The 20,277-nt window shown below is 48.6% G+C and overlaps 2 protein-coding genes across 3 annotated transcripts in view; both read right to left on the bottom strand.

Moving 5' to 3' along the window:
- Positions 1-519: 519 nt before the first annotated feature.
- On the bottom strand, positions 520-1,391 carry lyrm2 (LYR motif containing 2). Its single transcript, XM_083689438.1, has 3 exons — positions 1,300-1,391; positions 745-885; positions 520-648 (listed from the first exon to the last, which is right to left on the bottom strand). The coding sequence occupies exons 1-3, from the start codon at positions 1,345-1,347 to the stop codon at positions 568-570; spliced, it is 270 nt and encodes an 89-aa protein (XP_083545564.1). The 5' UTR covers positions 1,348-1,391; the 3' UTR covers positions 520-567.
- Positions 1,392-1,642: 251 nt separating this feature from the next.
- The window catches only part of mdn1 (midasin AAA ATPase 1), a 35,214-nt gene continuing 16,579 nt past the window's right edge, over positions 1,643-20,277 (bottom strand). Inside the window, exons 47-101 of one of the 2 annotated variants that reach the window (XM_083688913.1) lie at positions 20,055-20,203; positions 19,684-19,883; positions 19,359-19,582; positions 19,144-19,257; positions 18,924-19,053; positions 18,720-18,826; positions 18,438-18,571; positions 18,171-18,331; positions 17,876-17,996; positions 17,562-17,775; positions 17,217-17,460; positions 16,923-17,046; positions 16,637-16,801; positions 16,314-16,528; positions 15,712-16,099; positions 15,478-15,590; positions 14,687-15,356; positions 14,388-14,549; positions 13,989-14,265; positions 13,530-13,768; positions 13,238-13,333; positions 13,010-13,104; positions 12,726-12,850; positions 12,472-12,624; positions 12,196-12,305; positions 12,010-12,083; positions 11,722-11,905; positions 11,366-11,519; positions 11,046-11,192; positions 10,800-10,926; positions 10,570-10,675; positions 10,351-10,466; positions 9,786-10,190; positions 9,431-9,657; positions 9,189-9,326; positions 8,659-8,837; positions 8,266-8,427; positions 7,768-8,041; positions 7,498-7,676; positions 7,211-7,339; positions 6,957-7,107; positions 6,544-6,848; positions 6,279-6,437; positions 6,065-6,166; positions 5,727-5,925; positions 5,417-5,584; positions 5,154-5,308; positions 4,947-5,036; positions 4,707-4,822; positions 4,396-4,570; positions 4,213-4,286; positions 3,992-4,106; positions 3,721-3,787; positions 3,019-3,161; positions 1,643-2,789 (exon numbers count right to left, since the gene is read on the bottom strand). In XM_083688913.1, coding sequence (XP_083545039.1) covers positions 2,604-2,789; positions 3,019-3,161; positions 3,721-3,787; positions 3,992-4,106; positions 4,213-4,286; positions 4,396-4,570; positions 4,707-4,822; positions 4,947-5,036; positions 5,154-5,308; positions 5,417-5,584; positions 5,727-5,925; positions 6,065-6,166; positions 6,279-6,437; positions 6,544-6,848; positions 6,957-7,107; positions 7,211-7,339; positions 7,498-7,676; positions 7,768-8,041; positions 8,266-8,427; positions 8,659-8,837; positions 9,189-9,326; positions 9,431-9,657; positions 9,786-10,190; positions 10,351-10,466; positions 10,570-10,675; positions 10,800-10,926; positions 11,046-11,192; positions 11,366-11,519; positions 11,722-11,905; positions 12,010-12,083; positions 12,196-12,305; positions 12,472-12,624; positions 12,726-12,850; positions 13,010-13,104; positions 13,238-13,333; positions 13,530-13,768; positions 13,989-14,265; positions 14,388-14,549; positions 14,687-15,356; positions 15,478-15,590; positions 15,712-16,099; positions 16,314-16,528; positions 16,637-16,801; positions 16,923-17,046; positions 17,217-17,460; positions 17,562-17,775; positions 17,876-17,996; positions 18,171-18,331; positions 18,438-18,571; positions 18,720-18,826; positions 18,924-19,053; positions 19,144-19,257; positions 19,359-19,582; positions 19,684-19,883; positions 20,055-20,203 — 9,536 coding nt within the window. In that variant the 3' untranslated portion in view covers positions 1,643-2,603. Of the gene's footprint in view, positions 2,790-3,018; positions 3,162-3,720; positions 3,788-3,991; positions 4,107-4,212; positions 4,287-4,395; positions 4,571-4,706; positions 4,823-4,946; positions 5,037-5,153; positions 5,309-5,416; positions 5,585-5,726; positions 5,926-6,064; positions 6,167-6,278; positions 6,438-6,543; positions 6,849-6,956; positions 7,108-7,210; positions 7,340-7,497; positions 7,677-7,767; positions 8,042-8,265; positions 8,428-8,658; positions 8,838-9,188; positions 9,327-9,430; positions 9,658-9,785; positions 10,191-10,350; positions 10,467-10,569; positions 10,676-10,799; positions 10,927-11,045; positions 11,193-11,365; positions 11,520-11,721; positions 11,906-12,009; positions 12,084-12,195; positions 12,306-12,471; positions 12,628-12,725; positions 12,851-13,009; positions 13,105-13,237; positions 13,334-13,529; positions 13,769-13,988; positions 14,266-14,387; positions 14,550-14,686; positions 15,357-15,477; positions 15,591-15,711; positions 16,100-16,313; positions 16,529-16,636; positions 16,802-16,922; positions 17,047-17,216; positions 17,461-17,561; positions 17,776-17,875; positions 17,997-18,170; positions 18,332-18,437; positions 18,572-18,719; positions 18,827-18,923; positions 19,054-19,143; positions 19,258-19,358; positions 19,583-19,683; positions 19,884-20,054; positions 20,204-20,277 lie in introns of both variants that reach the window. The other variant, XM_083688912.1, reaches the window with a different exon arrangement.

Here is a 20,277-nt window from a genome sequence, read left to right on the forward strand (position 1 = left end):
AATGCAGTACATACTGTTTGAGGGTCATCACCACACAAACAGCTTTTCAGCCTAACATGATTCCTCCCAACATATTAGACATACTGTAGCTGTATAACATTATTGTAAATCATGTGAGGGTACTGTATATCATGCATGACACTCTTGCAGCTTTTCATCATCTCTGATTGGACTACACTTACAGCCCTGAAAGCTTCCAACACTGTTGAGCATGTACATGTTGACAATCAGCAATAGGACAACAGATGTACAAGTAGGCTGTACACTCCGGGCTTTGTGGCAAGAGCTATGTGGCACCCACATAATTATAAGAACACATAAAGGATTATATTATGATCTCTGTGGTGGCACCACACTGTGTTTGAGACAGGATAACACCGGGCGATGAGCTGGCCTTGCAGAAGGTCTAAGTGCTTCCATGGTGAGTGTAACCAATTCCAAGTACTGATTCCTAGAGTCCAGCAGCATGGCAAAGCTCCAGATGAGTACTTCAAGCTGCATTAGAGGAGGGGGGGGGGGGGGGGGGGATCAACTCAGCCCCAATGACTCCACAGTGTCTCTAGCCAGCTAACTCTTGGCCAATGAAAGGGATGTCTGTAGCTCTTCTAGGTGCATGTTTGCTTGAGTCATCATCATACGGATGGCGTCCTGAGGATATGGAGAAAAAATATTAGGGATTGAAAACAAAACATAAAAAAACAATGGCATTTCGACCATTTTAAGGACAATCCAGCATTAACTCACCGGATTTGTAGCGGTCTTATTCCTCTTGAACTCATCTCTCGCCCAATTCCTAAGGTATATTCGGTCTCCATCTTGTGGTACCTGTCGTATGGTCCTCATCATGTTTCTGTACAGACCTAAAACCTTCTGCCTCTGCAGAAACTGATATATAAACAATATCAACGTCCAGTTATCTGCATGGGCCGTCACCAACAAAACATTTAGCAAATTCATGGCAAGCAGCACTTACAACTTTCCATGACATGTGTTATGCTGACAGAGAGCAGCATTTCTTTTCAAACATGATCATTTTGTTTGTCCTTATTGCTTTGGTATACAGTTCTACTCCAAAGACATACCATACACAAACTAAGTTAGCTTGCTAGCTAGTTATTAGCCAAATTTCATTCACCTTACTAGCTAGCAAGCTTGGCCACAGAGTTCGGCAAACGATTTGGTTTTGGCAAGCGTGGATGTGGTAGCTAGATTAAAGTCAGCATGTTCACGCTACACTGGTGCCTTTCTATTTTCTGTTCACACTACAATAACATGTCAATTTCTAGGGTTTCAAGATACCTGTTTCAAGGTAAGCGCTGCTGGGGGTAACCTTGAAACACTCGTCATGCTAGCAAGTCAACAGTCTAATGTGGTGGTGCTCCGTCTGTACAGTAGATCTGTTTTGGTCGTGACAGCTAAAATTAGAAATATCTAGCGTATATCGCCCCCTTGCGGGTTGGAGTACATTGCACGTCCAATAAATCTCCATTGTCAAAGGTTGAAACCAAAAAGGTCTCTTTCATGAACGAAGAAAACCTCTAAAAATCACTTTGGCTCTCAATAATGTGGGCTACAATACTAACAATTAATAAATCAAATCGAGTGCTGACAACAGTTTTAAAAGTTTATTATCATCATATGTGTAATGTCATATGATTGATGGATGGTATGGAGAAACATCTTGAATATTAATTTATGTTTGCTTATATTTATGTCCACATTACAAAAACACCTTAGTGATAAACATTTCAATGCACAATCATCAACAATTGTAATCCTAAAGGACACAACAGAATTTTCAATTTGATGTCTTTATATTGATGAACTCACCATATCTACAGTATAGATGTAAAACAGATGTAGTTGATACAGTATTGTCACTAAGACCAAACAATTGGTTATTGGTGCATTTATCAAAATGGATGTTAGCAGTCCTTGTGCTTTAAAGTGCATAAGAACTGAATTTCCACTAACCTTGACCTGTACACAGATTGTGTGAAGCTTCCCAATTGGGCAGAAAGATTCACTGATTTGGGCCTGTTTACATCAAGTAAACTATGGTGTAAAATGAGATGCAATAACATTTCTTCAAGGCACATTTTTTGGGTTATCAAGACCATAACAACATGCTTCTTTTTGCCATGATATTATGAAGGGATGCTTTTTACAAACAGTTGTGCAAAAACACAATTTCACAACACTGATGTGTTCACATCTAAGCAGAATGACTTGATGATGAGCATTGTAACACTAAAAACATCCATACAACATGAAGAGGGGTATAGTACATGGGAAAGAGGTATTTAACATCTCTTCACTGAGGTTTTTCACACAGAGGGGAATCACATTTTGTTTCTATCATTTGCTATAGACGTGCAATTTAAAGCAATCCTTATTACAATACGAAATAACTTCCAGAATTCCCCTGATGACAAAGACTAAACAGCAGAGGTTGCTAACAAACTCTACAGTCTACTAAAATGAGAGTAAAACTAAGAGAAAAAGGCACATGTACAGCGGCAAGTCTGTCTTGGAGTCCTGTGAGTTCACGCTGAGAGGCTAGCAGCAGAGTGGCATTGTGCAGTTGATGGCTTCTCTGTGGCCTATTGGTCAGTTGCCGTGACTAGTTCAAACCACTGCCTCAGTGCGTCGCTCAGGGTCTCTGGCAAGGCGTTGACGTCCCGCAGGATGACGTAGAAGGGGAAGGGGAACTCCTCCATGTAGGAGCGGATATCCGGCATCTCTCCTGGGCCTTTGAATATGGGCACCTTGATGTCCAGGATGGAGTCCTGCAGGACGCCAACAGACGGAGGTCAATAGGAGCATTCACATTACATTGTGATCGGATCATCCATAACAACAAACGCAACTGAAACAGAATCACATGTATAATTGACTGTATCGTCAAAATTAGAGCTGACCTTATTATTCTGTTTACTTATTGCATGGCATTTATGAATTCAGCACTTGGTTATGCTGATATGGCCTCTTCAAAAACGAGCTCAAAGAGTTTCTTACCCTTGAGTTGGGGTTGTCTAGCACCACAAAAATGACAAACACGTTGGCACTGCGAGCCGCCTGCACGGCTGCTGTCACCCTCTCCTTTCCCTCCAGGAAGAGACCCCTGCCGTCCGACACGATGAGCAGCAGCTGGGCTGTTTCTGTGGGGAGGGAGGGAGAGACAGACACACAGACAGGTCAGTTTACACTGAATCTCTGGTTACAGGCCCTGGGGTGCTGAGAGAGCTCAGTGAGAGGCTGACACCAGCTCCAGACTGTGATCTGCACCGCGTCTCCACAGAGGATACTGTATGTTAGTCTCACCAGGGGCATTGTAGAAGGAACAATGCCCTGCCTTTGAATAAGAGTTTTGAGCTCAGCTCCTCCAACTCCCTACCCTCCCACCTCTACAGTAAGGGCTTGTTTGTTGGATATAAGATACAACCAGGGCAAAGACCTCACATGCTCAGAGCTGGATGCAATCAGCAGGCATTCATGAATATGTCTCCACTCATTACCTGAGGTTAAGGAATAATGAGATTTATAACCCAGTGAAAAGCATTAGCAAATGAACGAGGGCAGATACTCTCTCTCTCCCTCTCTTATTCTCTTTGACTTAAGTCTTAAAGCTATACAGTAATTGTGGACGAAAGCAGTAACACAAAGCCAACCCTAAGTTCATGATTTGAAAAGGGAAGGAGACGCAGCAGAACACAGTACCCGTGTTCATGGATCCAGGGGCTTGCTGCCGCGCTGCTACAAACATGTTGGCTGAGGTCTCCAGGAACTACAGGAGAAGGAACACAATGTATGGATGTCAGTCTATGAGAAGAGTACCTCACTGTAAACATATCTCTTTCAGCAATTGAAATCTCTTCAATAATATCACAGATAGTAAACAATAAGCCAGTTGCCAATGGCAATGACAGACTGTAGAAAGAAGTGAATTGAAAAAATAGGAGGAATTGAAGAATAAGGAAGGAATTCCAACCTGGGCTATCCTAGTCTTCTTCTGCTGGAACTGACAGAGCCTCAGTATCGTAGCGCCCGACTGATCGTTGAACTGTTGCTGGAATGGGTGGAGCAGCTGAACTGTCTCTCCAAAGCTGAAGGGATAACAAAGCATGTATTTTCACACATTATTAGCTCACTGTTCGGGAAGAGCAATACTTTCATGAAATGAATATCTTTTTAAGAGATCACCCGTCTCACCTGCATACTGACACCTGGCCGACCTCCAGGAGAGTGAGAGCGTTGACAATCACAGAGAGAGACTCAAATGCCAGCTGCAGCACACAGGAGACAGAGGTGAGACATTAGTGAGACATTGATGAGACATGGTGAAGAACACTGACTAAGGTGACAGTTCCAACTCTTCCCTTTGAGAAGTCCTACCTGTTTGGAGTGGTTGTCCACCATGCTGGAGGAGTCATCCACAGCCAGGCAGATCTGGTACTGCCTCTTGCTGGGCTTGGTTCTCCTCAGCCAGATCTTGTCTTTGCGGAACTGACTGGCAATGTAAGGGATGACCTTCCTCATGTTCAGACGCTTCCCTGTGCGGAAATCTCCTCTGTGATGAAGAGAGAGAGATGGTAGATGAGAGTTGAGCTATGAGCTACGAAAAAACATTTCCCTGTCAGTCTTTGAGTATCATTATATGGCTAACCATGCTCCCTGCATGGCTTTCTGGGACATGTAGTACTCACTTGAGCTTGGCGGCCTGCGTGGGCTCCAGAATGAGGCGGAGCTGTTCACATAGCTGCTGAGACAGGGCTGAGGTCAGTGTCTGGTACTGGTGCCACATGGCTGCTGCTGCACTCTCCTGGTGGAGGGAGAACACACAGCAGGAGTTACTCTCTGAGATCTGAACTTATATAAGTTGTGGGGAGATAGGGTTACGCTTGATTAAATACAGTAAACTAATATCATTAGGAGGACAGTATTACTTCTTCCTGGGCCCCAGGAGCCTGTTTCTGCCAAGCCTCCAGCTGCAGCTCCATCTCTCTCCTCAGCTCTTCTGGGTCTCGGACTGGTTGCTGGACATAAGACACAAACACACATTCAGCAGGTCTGATATAGACAGAGTGCTCCATAGCTTGTTTCTGCAGTACTTTAACATACACTACACAGGTCTCTGATCAATCTCTCTGTACCTGCAGTGTGTCCATCAGCAGCTCAGGGACAGTGTGGATGGTGGACTCTGTGCTCCTCTCCTGGCGCTCCTCTTCACTGAGACCCTGTCTGTCCTTTGGCCTATCCTCATCCTCCTCACCCTGCATCTGGCCCTCCATCTCTCCCCTATCCAAACCTACAGGGGGAGAAGAGAACATAAGACACACTGGCAAAATTACACACACACTCTCTCACTCAAACACATACAGCTGTTAGATACAGGGAGATGGGATGGACAGAGCACCTTTTTGTGATGCTTTGGTAGTGTCCAGCTGCTCTGGCTTCAATTCCTGGGCCTCGACAGCCTTCAGGTCCTCCTCCTGCTCATCAGTCTCCATGGCAATGTCCTCGTCCTCTTGGTCCTGCTCTTGTGGGGCTCCCTCTGGTTTCTGCTGGTCTGCACTAGCGACATCTGTCAACAAAGGAGAGAGTGAGCCCTCAGTGCTGTATGAGGGGCCTTACTTGAAGAGGAAGGCTAGATATACTGGATTATATACAATCTTTAATGGGCTGTATGAACACTGTGGTATGTAGTGTACATCATATAGGCTCACCATAGGTCTGTGTGTCGTAGGCCATCTCTCCCTGTTTGATGTGCTCGTACAGGTCTGACTCCTGTTGGGCCTGTGTCTGACTGTTCTCCTGCGTTCTCTCCTGACTGCTCTCCACCGTGCGCAGGCGCTTGTTGATGCGCTCGTTGTAGTCTCCCGTTGACCGCTCGTTGTCCGCCTGCCCAGGTTTCCTCTTGAAGCTCTGTAACAGGTTAGGATAAGACGGGATATAATATCTAGTCTTAAAACGCAAATAGAAATTGTACGTGTTGAAAATGTCTCTTTCATGTGTAAAACATCCATCCATGACCACAAGGTAGAGCTTTGCTGATCAAATGTACCTGTGTTTTGCTCCGGCTTTGTTTCTGGGAGGCCATTCTTGCCATCAGCTTTGAGTCATGCCCCTCTGACTGGCTGGCATCAGCCGCTCCACTGCCATGCTCCTGTCAGACAGACAAAACAGAGGTTAAGAGAGCTGCCTGCCTAATCCAACATCTGTGAGGGCTGCTCTATACACCCATGATGTGGGAGGGTGGTATGATGGTTGTAACATACCTCTTTAGCTTGGTCTTTCTCAGATGCTTCCCCTGCCAACTCCACGGCCGTCTCACTCTGTAGGTTCTCCTCTCCAGTTTGACCGTCTGTGTTGTGCTCCTTCCTCTCCACTGACTCAGGCTGTTCTTCATCCTCATCAGCTCCATCCTCTTCCTCCTCCTGTAGGCAATGAGGAAAGAAGAGTGTTAAAAACTCAAGCACCCAAATGCACCTAGATAGGCATTTGTGGTGGTAAAGTGAGAGCAGGAGTTGACTAGCACCATACCTTTGGTTTCTGGCCTTTGTCATCAGGGATTGCCAGGTCCTCCTCTTTCCCTGCCTCCTGCCCTTTATCCTTTTCCTCCTCATCCTCATCATTATTTTCAGCCAACTCCTTGTCCTCCTCCGTTTGACCTCCCCCTCCTTCCTCTTCTTCTGTTTTCGGTTCCTTGCCGTCTTCCTCCCCTGGTTGATCTGGCTTGTCCTCAGCCATTTCTTCAGGTCCCTCCTCCTCTCCCTCTTCCTCTTTCTCTCCTCCCTCCTTCTCATCCAGGTCCATGGGCTTCTCGTCTATGTCAAAGGGATTTTCCTCTGGAGGGAGAATAAAAACAGTATTGTTATAACAGGCTCTGTTGTGTCTTCCCCTTGTCTGTGCTCCTACTCTCCTGACCCCTGAACCCTTGATTTCTGAGGCCTCACCGTCTCCCTCTCCCTCTCCCTCTCCCTCATCTCCATCCTTCTCGTCTTTGTCGTCCAGGTTGAGGTCCTCAGGCAGATCCATGGCCTCAGGGTCGGGCTTCTGCTCCTGCTTCCCATGGTAGGGGTCTGTCTCGTTCTCGTCAAACTCCCGCTAAAACACAGAAACAACAACTGTCACTCCTATACTGGCAGTCTTGCTAAAAACATTGAAGTACAGTTTGTGATTTGTGTTTTTTATTTCAGTAAGACTGTACCTCATCCCCTTGTTCATTGATCTTGTCCTCCTCGTTGTCCAGTTCATCTTTGTCCTGGCTTTTCTTGTCATCTTTGTTGGGGTCCGCTGCATCCAAGTTGTCGTCCTTGGCTACCAGTTCTGACTCTCCCTAAAAAAAACCATCATATTATAATAAAAAAAGGAAACAGGATAGGAAAAAGCTGCTGACTGGTCCCAAAAAGGAAAACCAGTATGTATACTGCTGGAGCAAACAATGCATTAAATGCAATCTCTGTTGGGACAGTTTCTCATTTATCCTCTACATACCTGGTCCATTCCCTGGCCTGACTCTTCCTCTTTGTCACTGCCCTCCTGGTCTTCATCCTCCTCATCATCCCCCCACATCCTCTCATCCAGGGTGTCCGTCTGGCCCTCACCCAGGTCTCCCATCTTCTTATCCAACTCGTCCTCATCCTCTTTCTCCGACTCCTCCTCATCATCCTCACCTACACCCATACACACAAGTGCATTTTGAGATATGAGACCAGGTGAACATTCTCACTCTCCCACCACCAGAACTTTATGAGGTCAACCCACCTGGCTCTCGATCCTCCCCATCATGCATTTGTCCATCGAAGTCGTCAGACATCTCAATGGCGTTGTCCTCCTCCTTGATGTCCCTCTTGTCCTGCTCCTCCTCTTTCTTGTCCTGTCCTTCCTGGAAAGTGTCCTCAACCTGATCTTCGTTCTCGATCTTGTCACTGACGTCTTTTTCGCCCTCTCCCTCTCCTATGCCACCGCCCTCATAGTCATGGAACTCTGTAGCCCCCTCCCCGTCTCCTCCCATCATCTCCTGGGGTAGACAGAAGCCCTACAGAGGAAAAGAACAGAATCATCAAGCATGTGTGGGACTGTGAAAGAACCATAGAATAGAACCATAAATCCATAGAGATATCGGTATTGAAACTAGAGATAATTCTGAATTCTGAAATCGTTCACAAAACATTGTATCCAGTATCCATTGTGATTTCAAAGAGATGGGTGCAGAAGTGACATGGTCCAGCAGAAGATTGGTTGTGGTACAAGCAACAGTACCTTCTGAGCGAGCTCAGTGAAGACGCTAGCCAGGACAGAGAGCAGTTTCCCAGTGCTCCTGTGGGCTCCCAGTGACACAGCCAGATAGTAGCGCACCAGCTCAGAGTACACTCCCAGCAAAGGCTCCAGACGCACCAGCAGCTGACACGCCTCACTCAACTCCTGAGCACATACACACAGGACAACACTGGATCAATAACCGGGCAAAGGCAGGGGAACTGGGGCAGATTAAAACCACATCATTCCAGGAACTTCTGGAGGAAAATTATGAACTCATCACATCACTGACAAAAGCTGTAAGTTGTGTTACACTGTACACATATTGTGTAACATATGTTACAGTGTTTATAGGGAATTTCTACTCTACAAAAGGGCTGTGCAGTAGATCTGTACCTGGAGCTGCTGAGGTGGGCAGGTGTCTCTGTGTGTCCGGAGTCTCTCCAGAAGCTGCTCCAGCGCACCGCTGACCTCTCCCAGAGACAGAGATGCCACCTCTGTCCCCAGCTCCTCCTCCAGCAGACGGCTCAGGTGACCAGGCTTCAGCAGGTCCTCTTGTGGCTCCTCCTCACTCTCTGTGACAGGTAGATTCAACAAACAATGACCACCACCATCATCACGGCCATCTGATTGACTTCTTAGAAAACCATGACTACTGTTTTTAAATCAGTCTCAGCTAGTTACATTAACTTACTTTCAAATGCATTCATTGACCCCTTGGGTCCAACCTTATCCACAGCGTGTACACACACACACACACACACACACACACACACACACACACACACACACACACACACACACACACACACACACACACACACACACACACACACACACACACACACACACACACACACACACACACACACACACACACACAAAACAGGTGTTATTACTGGCAGTCAACAGGTGTGAGTCATCACCTTTTTTGGTGTCTGGTTGTTGGTCTCCTTCCTGCTTGTCCTCCTTCCTCTTCACCAGGGTCTGGACTGCACACAGCACAGTGTTGATGGTCTTCTCAAGCTCTGCAGAGAACTCTGAGCGGAACGCCTGCTGATGACCTGGGAGGGGAAAGGGGAAGGTTTGAGAACCAGTGTTAATTCCATTGTTTCAGCTCTCCTGCCCTAGGTGTAGATTATGGGTTAATGTATGGGTCTGTTCTCACCAGTGTGTCCGTGGCCCAGTGAAAGCAATTGGGTCTTCCAGGTGGTGAACTCCGTGAGGCTGGCCTCCACCTCCCCTCGTACAAACTGCAGGCCCCGGGTCAGGCAAGGCTGGGTATCTGCAGTGCGCTCAGGGACAGCTGCGGTGAAGAGTTGCTCCATGGCGGGCATCTGTGCCACCACAGCGCCCAGCTGGTCAAAGCCAGAACAGCACAGAGCAAAGTGGCTCCTGAGGAGAATGAGAGTAGGGGGCTTAGCAATGAGCATCAATGCGAAGGTTAAGCCATATCAATTAAAGCCCTGAAAAGGTATATTGTCCGGTATTGTTGACGTATTGTGTTCCTTCCTATGCCTCACCAGGTGTGTAACGCTCCCTGTGTAGACTGCTGTGCCACAGCATACAGCTCCTCATTAAGGGTCTTAGTCTGGCTCAACATGGCTGTCACACGCTGACTTAGCTGGCACCAGGCGGGGTCTCCACTCCTCATCAGACACCCAGGGGGCTGGCTCTGTGCTGCCAGGGGAGAGGGGCACCTCAGGGTGGGCTCCCTCTGCCCTCCTGTCCCCTCTGACTGCTGGAGGCCCTCTGGGCAGCACTGCAGCACCCAGGACAACTGCTGCAGGAAGGTTGCACACTGTGCCGCCAGGGCCTGTGCTCTGGTCACCCAGCCCTGGAGAGAGGTCTGGGGAGGCAGCCCACCTGCATCCTCACTGTCAGTCTGGAGGTGGGCCTGGATGCCCTGGACACTGGTTGTTAGCCTCCTGTGTGTGTTTGTGTGTGTGTGTGTGTGTGTGTGTGTGTGTGTGTGAGAGAGAGACAGGACACAAGCGAAAACGTTGTGAGAACAACTCCAGACAGAGTACAGATATCCTGGCGGGTTGGCAAAGATTCCTTTAAGGAATCTTAAGTTTGGAGGTTTACCTGAGGTGAACCCACTGCTCTGTGAGCTTGGCCAGGCGGCGCCTCTGTCTGAGCAGCAGCTTGAACAGGTGAGATGAGAAGCCTCGGCAACGCTCTATGTTCCCCAGTCCCAGCTCCTGAAACACAACACACACACACACACAGCACATCTCAAATGGCAGTAAACACTATTACATATATGAAGCCATTCAGTCAAATCAGTTGATAACTGTCTCTTACCTTGGCGGCACTCTGGAGTGCAGTCTGCATGGTTGTTCGTCGCGCCCACGAGCGGTAGAAATACTTCTGACACCCGTCCCATGCAGCTGTCATCTCAGTAAACAGCCTACAACAGAAAAATGTAGAGCCACAGTCAAACATTACTCCATTACAATACAGTTGTATCACCTAGTACATTGCGAACCATAGCTAGTGTGGTCGTGTTTGTATGTCAGGTGGGTGAGTCTTACGTATTCTCGGCCTGCTCCTGTGTCCTGACTGCAGACAGAGCCGTGGTCAGCTCCAGAGGCTGCAGGCAAAAGGTCTCCTCTGGGTCTGCTGTCCTGCTCCAGTTTAACCCTTTACGGTATGATAGGCCTGCAGATAGTGCATCACTGTATGGTTACTTCTGTCAGTTGGAACATGTTTACTGAAAAAAGTACATTCTTATACACCCTGAAAAATACTTGGTATACTGATTCCATAGGGAGGCTCACCGATCTCAGCCAGCATCTTGAAGAGATCAGATAGGGCCCTCTGTTTCTGCTGGAGAATGTGTTTGACCTCAGACTTCTGCTTCTCTTTCTCAGCTTTCATGTCAACTGTCAGGCTCTGGAGGTCACGCACATTGCTGATGATCTCACCTAAAAACACAGATACAAATCTCATCCAGTCAGAGCAAACAGGGATGTCATCGGTCATTGTCCTCCATTGATTCATAATAAGGGCTTTCATTAAGTCAGTTCAAGCCTAAATATTTCCTTGTATGAGCCAATCGCTTGTCCTATGAGGTATTAGATAGTTGCTCGGCTCGTACCAGTGAACACGTCCAGGTCCTCTGAGAGCTCAGGCAGAGGGCTTTTTTTCACCAGCTCCACACACATCTTCCTCATCTTCCTGGTGAGGAGGGGCAGACGGCCCTGCAGAGACGAGGGCTCCACACCGGCAGGACCTCCCTCTGGGGCTTCACTCTGAAATACACACCACTAATGGTCAGACAAGTATAGACACACCAACAAGTCTCGGAGGAGCTTATTATTGAATATGAATACAGGACAAGAAGAACAAAAAAGGCATAACATTACATTGTGACTATTCACATTGACACCACTCATTCAAGTCATACATTCTGATTGTTGTGAGTGATCGTAACTGATGAAGACTGTACTGTACCTGCAAGTCCCTGCCCCTGCCTGGGAGGGCGCTCTTGAGAGCTTGGTGTACCCTGTGCAGGGGTGTCTCCTCTGGGTTAGCATCAACACTGTCCATGCTGGCATTGCTGCCCTGCTCCACCAGCGCCGGGGCACAGGGACCACTTAGGGCTCCCTCAAACTTCTTGACAAACTTGAAGAGGGTTCTGGGCACAACAAGAGTGACAACCATTGTAATATCGAGCTAAGATGGTATCATGCAACTGCCATCATTTGAGAGCATTAACTATATTTTCTTAGAAAAGCTTACCGATGGGTTTTGTCCACTGACTGTTTTATGGACCAGAAACTGACATCATTCCACCTGGAAATCTTCACAAAGTCCTGAAAAAGAGCAGATGCATATCATCAGGATTATGACACTGGCATCTATATGTAAAACATTTATACACTATAGTTTGTGGATAAAGATCATTACAAACGTCTGCCAACTAACCTTGAGCTCCTTCTCAATAGGTTGTCGGAGTTGAGTGACTTTGGTCTGAATGCCCTCTGAGAACTGGGTGTAGTATTTGTGCAGATTCCAAAGGAGACAGCATAGAGGCTCTGTGAAAGAAGGAATTATCACTTTTCGGGACTACATTCAATATGTTTGTAGTACGACAACACTGATATACAGAAAACCTTCACTGAGGAGTAACTGTCTTAGTGCAGAGTACAAATGCAGGTCTAATTCTGTGAATCCCGTATAGGATGAGATCCTATGACCCACCTTGTCCATGCTGGCTGGGGGCCAATAGGAGGTGGCAGTGGAAGCTGAGCAGCATGGTCAGGCGGGTGTGGAACTCCCCCAGGGAAGAGCCCTCCATGAAGGCCTGGAGGGTGGAGGTCACCGAGGACAGGGACAGACGCTCCTCGTCACCCTCTGCTGGAGATAACAAGCCAGGGAAAGACAGGGTTGAGATATCAAATAACATAAACATCTCAAAATGACCTAATTATTATTATTATCAGGAGGGAGGGTACCTGTATTGGTGTCCATCCGTTGCTCCTCCAGGTATCTCTCAATCAGTTGGTAGAGAGAGAACCAGTGCTTAGTGGATCTCTCTGTGTGGCGTTTCAACGCATTGTCCAGGCTGCTGGACCAACAGCTAGAATGCAGAGAAAAGAAAAAAAAGAGAGAGAATGGTGAATGTCAAACAGCCTAATGGGTAGCATGTATTCCAAATTATACATAATCAAGAGAAACACACAATAGTAATCTATCACTACCAGGAGAGACCAAGCCTGCTCTTTCACAGTGAACTTACTTGAGCTCCAGTTTACGCCACTGGATGATGAGCTGAGTAATGGCCTCCAGCTCCTTCCGTAGAGAAACCGTGCGGCTGGCATTGTTCTCCCAGTCCTAAGAGGGGGGCGGGGGGCAGGGAGAGGGGGAGCAAGGTTAAGACCATAGATATACACTGTATAAATAATATCTATGGTGAAGACGAGGGAGAGAGTTCATGGATTCAAAGTGAAGCAACAGCAGGACTCACCTGTGCTTTGCTCAGCAGGATCTCCAGGCCGTTGAGGAATTTAGCCAGTGGGCTGGCCAGACTGAAGGCCATGATCCTCTCAATCACCACAGTGACCTGGAACAGAGCACACAGAACATGTAGATGCTCAATATGGCGATGATGGTGATAACAGAAAAAATAATGTTCGCTTGAAACAGCCCTATTCAATTAAGAACTGTGATCCATTACCTGTGGATGTGATGTGAAACCTTGTAACCCAACTACAATGGAGCTCTATGACCCAGTCTCTGTGATCTCTCATAGGTCTTACCTGTACCAGTGCAGGGTGGTCTGGCCACTCCTCCAGCCTCTGTCTGACAGCCAGGGTCAGCTGCTCCAACGCAGGCAGGCAGAGGCGGGCCTCGCTCATGTTAGGTTGCTGGTAGAAGTCATAGGGCCCGTCTGGTTGGACAAGCAGGCCATCAGCCCCTCCTGTACCCTGCACCGTGTTTTGGAGGAGGGAGCTGAGGAGCAGCTGGGTCCCGGTCAGCTGCTGGTCCATCTCAGAGTCTGAGATTCACACAGGGAACAATCAGTATAGCACATCATTACAATCTAAACATCAGTCCTTACAATTCAAGTTATGCAATCTTCCTACTCTTGTTAAAATGTCTTTGGATTGATATAATATTTCTTAAATAGAAAGACCCTGACCATGAAGTACAATGCAACATATTAATGTTCTGTTGAATTAATTAAATACAGATATGACATGACTAAGAGGACCCACCTATTAGATGATAGAATCGTGACATCACAGGGGCTGTAATCTGATAGGAGGAGATCAGAGCTCTGATGTGATCTTTGCTGTGGTTGGCTGGAGCGGTGCTTTGATACCACAGTGACTGGGAGTAGCCCAGACTAAGGCGCTGATGGACCTGCACCACGGTGTTCATATAGGCTGCAGACAGTAAGCTGCCCTCGCTGGGCTCCTCAGCCACTTCCTCCACTGGTTCTGTGTCCGCTGGTCCCTCCAGAGTGGGCTCGGCAGTGATGTCAGCAAAGTCCTGAGCAGTGAAACAGAGAGAGGGCAGGTGAGTTACGGTTGCAAAGCCAACTGGGTTGACTGTGGTCAATTGAAGTGAGATCACATTGGAGAATTAATTTGATGACACTAAAAAGCCTGTACCTTGTTGAACTGGGGAAAGCAGCGCCTGAAGTCTCTCTCCTCTTGCTCGTCCTCACTAAGGCCTGTCCCATGGAGTCGACTCCGGTTGCGGTACAGACTGGCCTCCAGCTTCTCTTTCTCCCGCTTGCGTTGCTCCTGCTCATCCCATTCATTTACCAGAGCCTGGAGATATCACATTACATAATACAGCATGACCATTAGGAACCATAAAACCTGTGAAAATATTAGGTACTATTGATTGACAATCTACTCCAAAACTCTCATTGACTTCCAATGCTACAGACATTTTAGACACCCACCTGACAGATGTGTCTGAAGAGCTTGCGTGTGTCCTGGCTGAGCTGGCCTGTGGACAGAGCATGGCACTGCACATACAGGAGAGAGTTCAGGAGTAAGGTTGACGCCTCAGGGACCACATGCTCAGGGTCCTGCTGGGGTAAGAGCTTCCCCAGGCCCCGCAGGACGTCCATGCAGGCTCTAGAGCACATATAGTCTGCCCTGGCCAGGTAGGAGGGCAGGCTGGGGGATAGGGAGGGGAAGGCCAGCAGGCAGGTCACCAGCTTGGACAGGCCGGGCATGGTGGTGAGGGAGGAGGACACCTGGGATGCCACCAGCCTCATCCCATGCCTGAGCTGGAAGATGGCGGTCCGCAGGGGTCCTACCACGTCTGGGTATAGCGGGTACTCTTCTGCCAACCTCTGGGCAAAGCGGTGCTGGGAGGTCTGCCACACGGCCTCCTCCTTCAGCAGGCCCTGGGTCCCTGACTTGGATTTGGGCCCAGTCCCCTGGAGGGCCTTCAGCAGGTGGGAGAGCAGGTCCTCAATAGCGGCGGGCTGCCCGATGCTGCAGAGGTAGTGCTGTAGCTCCTGGAAGAGTCTCCCGTACTGGGGCTCGCTGGGTCGACAGGCCTGCTTCCTGGAGAGCTCTGCTATCTGCTCCTTCACCTGTTGCATTCGGATCCACAGGTACCTACAGCCACATGAGACAACCAGTTTGATCTTGTCAAAACCATACAATCTGTGGCCAAATGCATGTTCCAGATCAGACATACATCATATTGAGTTATAGCGATACTGGGAGTGATTCTCACCTGATGCGGGGATGCTGGAAGCCGTCAGTGGTGCTGCTCTCCTCCAGCTCTGCTCCTGTCACAAGTTGAGAAGATAGACTGCGTCCTCTCCACTCCTCCTGCAGCAAAGCCAGCTGGGAAAGAGAGGCAAATACACCACCATCGTCACATATGGATCTAACTGAACTCTACTGTTGGGTTTAAAAAACAGGAAATTTAAGTTTGTTATATTTTGTCATTAAAACTAAAACCCACCTCCTCTTGAGCGTAGTTGAGCTTGTAGGCTCTCTTCACAGCCGGGTCAAAGATGGTCTGCGGGGTCCACACTTTGATCTGCAGCAGGCCCATGTGGACCCAGAACACGCCAGATCGGACCAGTTGACTGGAGCCCTGGGCCCTGTTCTGGACATACTGCTGCAGGCAGGTGAGCAAGGAGTCCAGGAGGCCCTCAGGGAGCAGGTTGGGGGTCAGGAAGTCTCTGAGGGCGGTCTGGATCTCCTGGGCGGTCACCACAGGGTCCCGGTCCTCCACCAGACTCTCACAGCTCTCAGCATAGCCCTCCTGCAGGCCCGGGGGCAGCAGGTCTGCCAGAGACTGCAGCTGCCTGCGCAGCACCACACCCTGCAGCCTGCAGTCAGTACTCCTGAGAGGGCAGAGAGGGACACTCAGTCAAACTAAAGCTACAACGACAAAGAAAATCTAGTCAAATCAAAAGGGCTTCCCTGCAGCGCCAAGGCAAGCCTCAAGATAACTGATCTTGTATTAAATTACATATAAAGTACACATAGGTCTGATAGTCTTCTGTTTCTGTATCTGGTATGTGGAAATGCTTCTATGGCTTTCTCCAGTAAGAGTACCTGAAGTCAGCCAGGGCAGGGATAGCCATGTTGTCCCACAGCACGGCGGTGACATCCTGGAGCTGCTGTGTCCTCTCCCTCCAGTCCCCCAGGGTGATGCGAGAGGACATGAGGAGGGCCGTGCCTGTGGGGTCCCATTGACCCCCCGTCTCACAGCTGCTCAGGACCCCCAGCATACACCTGGTCCACACCGCTTTACTCAGCATACCAGGACCCTGGAGGTGACACATAAGGAGCGTTGACTCTCAATTCGCATTCAGAATGGTTTGGAAGAGAGAATTTCGAGTTTCCATTTTAGTTAAGTCAAGACGTAATAGCACTACCATATTATCAGGACCCAAGAGTGACTTTGATAAAACCTGGCCCTCAGGACACAGGGGGTCCCACTTCAGCCAGCGCTCTGGATCAGAGGTCACACTGCTGTTCCAGAGGGCTGCCAAAGCCTCAGACAGCACATCACACCACGCAAACTGCAGCTCCTCGGCAGGCTGGAAGGTGGAAAGCACCACAGTCAACACGAGAAAAGCACATCTTCGGCTTTTTATCTTTTAATCTGGTCAAATGTTTAGGACAGGCATAATACTGAGGGTAAAGAGTGTCCTCACTGACCCTGTCACTGCTGAGGAGGAACCAGAGGGATTGGAGCTGGCTGACATTCATAGGAGTGGACTGGAGACAGAAGCGAAGGTGTTGGGAGAGCTCTCGACACAGGCTGTCCTCTGTGTCCCGGTCACTGAAGAGAGCACTCAACATTAGCTGTTAATATGACTAAAAGACACAACATGCATATTCCAAAATCTGTGATTCAGGATAGATACTATCTAATTCCAAGTATTATTATCAATATTCAAAATGTCAAGATAATCTTCCATGCATTTCTTCCATGAGCAGTGGTCCTCTTACCCTTGTGTAAGTCCCAGCTGCAGCAGGTCAGTGCTCAGCCTCAGTTGGTTGAGCACGGCCAGTCCCTCCATGAGAGGCCAGAGCTGGGCCCTGCGACTGAGCTGCTGTAACACCTCCCTGCAGGGAGGGGCGCTGTCCCCTGGTTCTTCATCATCAAGCATATTAGAGCGCACCTCAAGCAGACCACAGGAGGTCATCTGACCCTGCTGTTGCTCTACACACGACACCAACCTCTCCAAAACACCTGATCAAAACACAATGACCATAATGAACCATCAGAGGATGTGAAAAATAATATAAAATATTAAAAGACAAACACAGAGATTTTACACAGCGACAGTTTACCTGAGTTCTGGGGATCTAGCTGGTTGTTGGCCAGTAGGACCAGGCCCCAGGCTTCCAGCAGGCTTTCCTTGGTTTCAAGCCCCAGTGCAGCACCCTGGAGTCTGGCTACCTCCCGTTTCCAAAGGGAGGAAGTTTGATCCAGCCTCAGGTCGCTCACGTCCAGGGCTCTGCTCAGGACCCTCAGTCGAGAGGCATATTCAGCCACAGACTCCAGCTGGTCGAGGAGAGGGAGGAAAACAAGTCAATATGACTCAATAGACCAGGAATAATAGACATTAAAGTATAAAAGTGAGTGACTGAAAGGTCTTTCCTACCTTGAATGGAAGTGGTTTTCCCAGGGTCTTCTGGATGCCCTTCAGGGCATTGGCCACAGTGACGGGGGTGGATAGAACTGTCTGGATGGAAGCTGACACAGTCTGGAGCTCCTGCTGACCACTGGAATAGTATTACAGAGTATTTGTTTGTAATCATTACATTTTAGCAAAACACAAACCCACATACTTCCATTATATCCACAATGCCACAAGGCATTGATATGCTACAGTTTACTGTCCAAAAAATCAAATGAGAAAATACTGATTCCTGAGTACAAAGGAATGCATCACTCACTCGTAGTTGCCATCTCCCAGCAGTAGCTGGGGAAACCTGAGGATGAGGTGTTTCTGTACCCACTGCCAGTGCAGGGAGAGGACTGACACCCCCTGAGAGTCTGCAGGGAGGGAGTTACACACATCCCAGAAACGATCTCGCCACTGAAGCAGCTGTAGGATCTGTAGACACAAACAGCAGACAAGGTTGAGGGAGCTTATCCAATGACAAATCTAAACTAATATGAAACTAAAATGACCACAGTCTAATGACAAAGCCTTGACAAACCTCGAACATGAGGTGGTCAGAGATGTAGGGCTGGCCAGTCTGCACAGCCTGTAGTGTGAAGGCATCCCACAGGTCAAAGAAGGAGCGCAGGTGCATCAACACTGGGTGAGGAAGATGCCCAATGTCCACTGTCCCTATAACAAAACAAACAGCACACTATCATCAGTTTTTTGTCCAACTTGACCTTGACCTTTGTACAAAGATATATAAAAAGTAATCTACAGTACAACCACTCTGTTAGAATTGTACAGCAGCTGTGCCCCCCCATGTGTGTTTGCGTACCTTTAGAGAACGCTGTGGCCAGCCTCAGAGCACTGTTGTGTGCTGATGATTTAACAGCATAACTACCGACGACAGCCCTCTCCTCTCTGTTCATCAGTAGTAAGATCCTGAAAAACAACAACATTACATTCAGGCTACTCATCCTTACCACAACTTCCATTAAAAAGCCATTTACTAAAACAGCCAGACTAGCGAGACTCATACCTGTTAGCCACTGCATTCAGGGCCTCCATGAACTCCATGTATCTTTCCTCATCCTCAAAGTTACACGTGTTGGCTAGAATGTCCAGGTACTGCTTGTTCCAACGCATGTCCACCAGAATCCTGTAGTCGTCTAACACAGACATGACACGACTCAAACCTTTGAAATGAAGGCATCAACTATCTATAATAATGTGTACAGTAATACGGTGGCTGTGGTTACCTGTGCTGTGTGGTTGCAGCAGCTCGGTGAGGCACTTGCCCTTGACCGTCAACTTGCTGCTGAACACAGCCTTCAGAGCTCGGTTTCCTGCCTCCAGCTGTACCAGTGCTGGCTCTGCGAAAGCAAAATGACCCCCAGAACAATTCCTTAGTTTCTCTACATGGGGAAAGTTCCACACTCATGGTGACAGTTTTCCCAGGAGTGATTTAACCTACCAGGGGCATGTTTGTAGCTCTTTGTCAGGTGGGAGAGCCAGCTAGTCCTGAGGATCCAGTCGCTGTGAGAGGCCCTCTCTGTGAGCAGTCTGACTGCTGTGGGGATCAGGCGCAGGGCATCGCCAGCCTCCAGGTCCACCACTCCACCAGAGAACACCAGACCCTCATGCACTGCCCCGCTCTGCAGCGCCCTTTGGAGGTCACTTAGGCTCAGAGGACGACTCCTGCTCAAACAGAGGGAAATAAGCCAGACATAAAACATCTGACACTACCGATACGATCCTGTATATATGAATACGAAATTGACCTTTGACCTTGGTCTCACCTGGTTCCCTGCAGACTCAGCGTGTTAAGGCAAAAGGAGAGGACCTGTCCATCTCGAAGGACAGAGGAGAAGCAGGAGTCCTCAGTGGAGAGCAGTGCGGCGGGGAAGCCGTCTGGCCACACCCCGGCACACAGCAGCCCGCTGCCCCAGTCCTCAGTGTCCAGGATGGACAGGTGTCGCTCTATCACCTCCTGAGCTAGCTGGAAAACACAGAGCAGAGGAGAAAACACATGTAAAGCTTCATTACAAAAGTCTGGTCACGATTTAGATTTAGACTGGAGGGTAGAGTGAGCTACAGAAGAGAGTACGAAAGAGAGATTGATCGAGTCTCGCGTTTCTAGAGGTTGTTATTGACAGGGTGGCAATGGTACCCTTTGGCTGGCGATGGTGCGCTGGCAGAGGGAGTAGGCCTCGCCACAGGCATGCTGCAGGGCACTGGGCAGGTCCACCCCTCGCTGCAGCTGACAGGACAGCAGGGCGGCAGTGTGGAGCAAGGACGCCACGGATGATGCAGGGGAATCTGGATGGAGAGAGGGGAAGAGATTCATATTGGACAGCTCATTCTATGGATACAATCTAGACTGCTTCAAAAAA

Source organism: Argentina silus, assembly GCF_951799395.1.
Source record: "Argentina silus genome assembly, chromosome: 17".
In the NCBI taxonomy this organism is placed as follows: Eukaryota; Metazoa; Chordata; class Actinopteri; order Argentiniformes; family Argentinidae; genus Argentina; species Argentina silus.

Coding starts and splice junctions, on each gene's coding strand:
- lyrm2 (XM_083689438.1), bottom strand. CDS start 1,347: ATGACGAGTGTTTCAAGGTTACCCCCAGCAGCGCTTACCTTGAAACAG. Junction 886..1,299: donor CAGCGCTTACCTTGAAACAG/GTATCTTGAAAC, acceptor TTTATATATCAG/TTTCTGCAGAGGCAGAAGGT. Junction 649..744: donor ATAAGACCGCTACAAATCCG/GTGAGTTAATGC, acceptor CCATATCCTCAG/GACGCCATCCGTATGATGAT.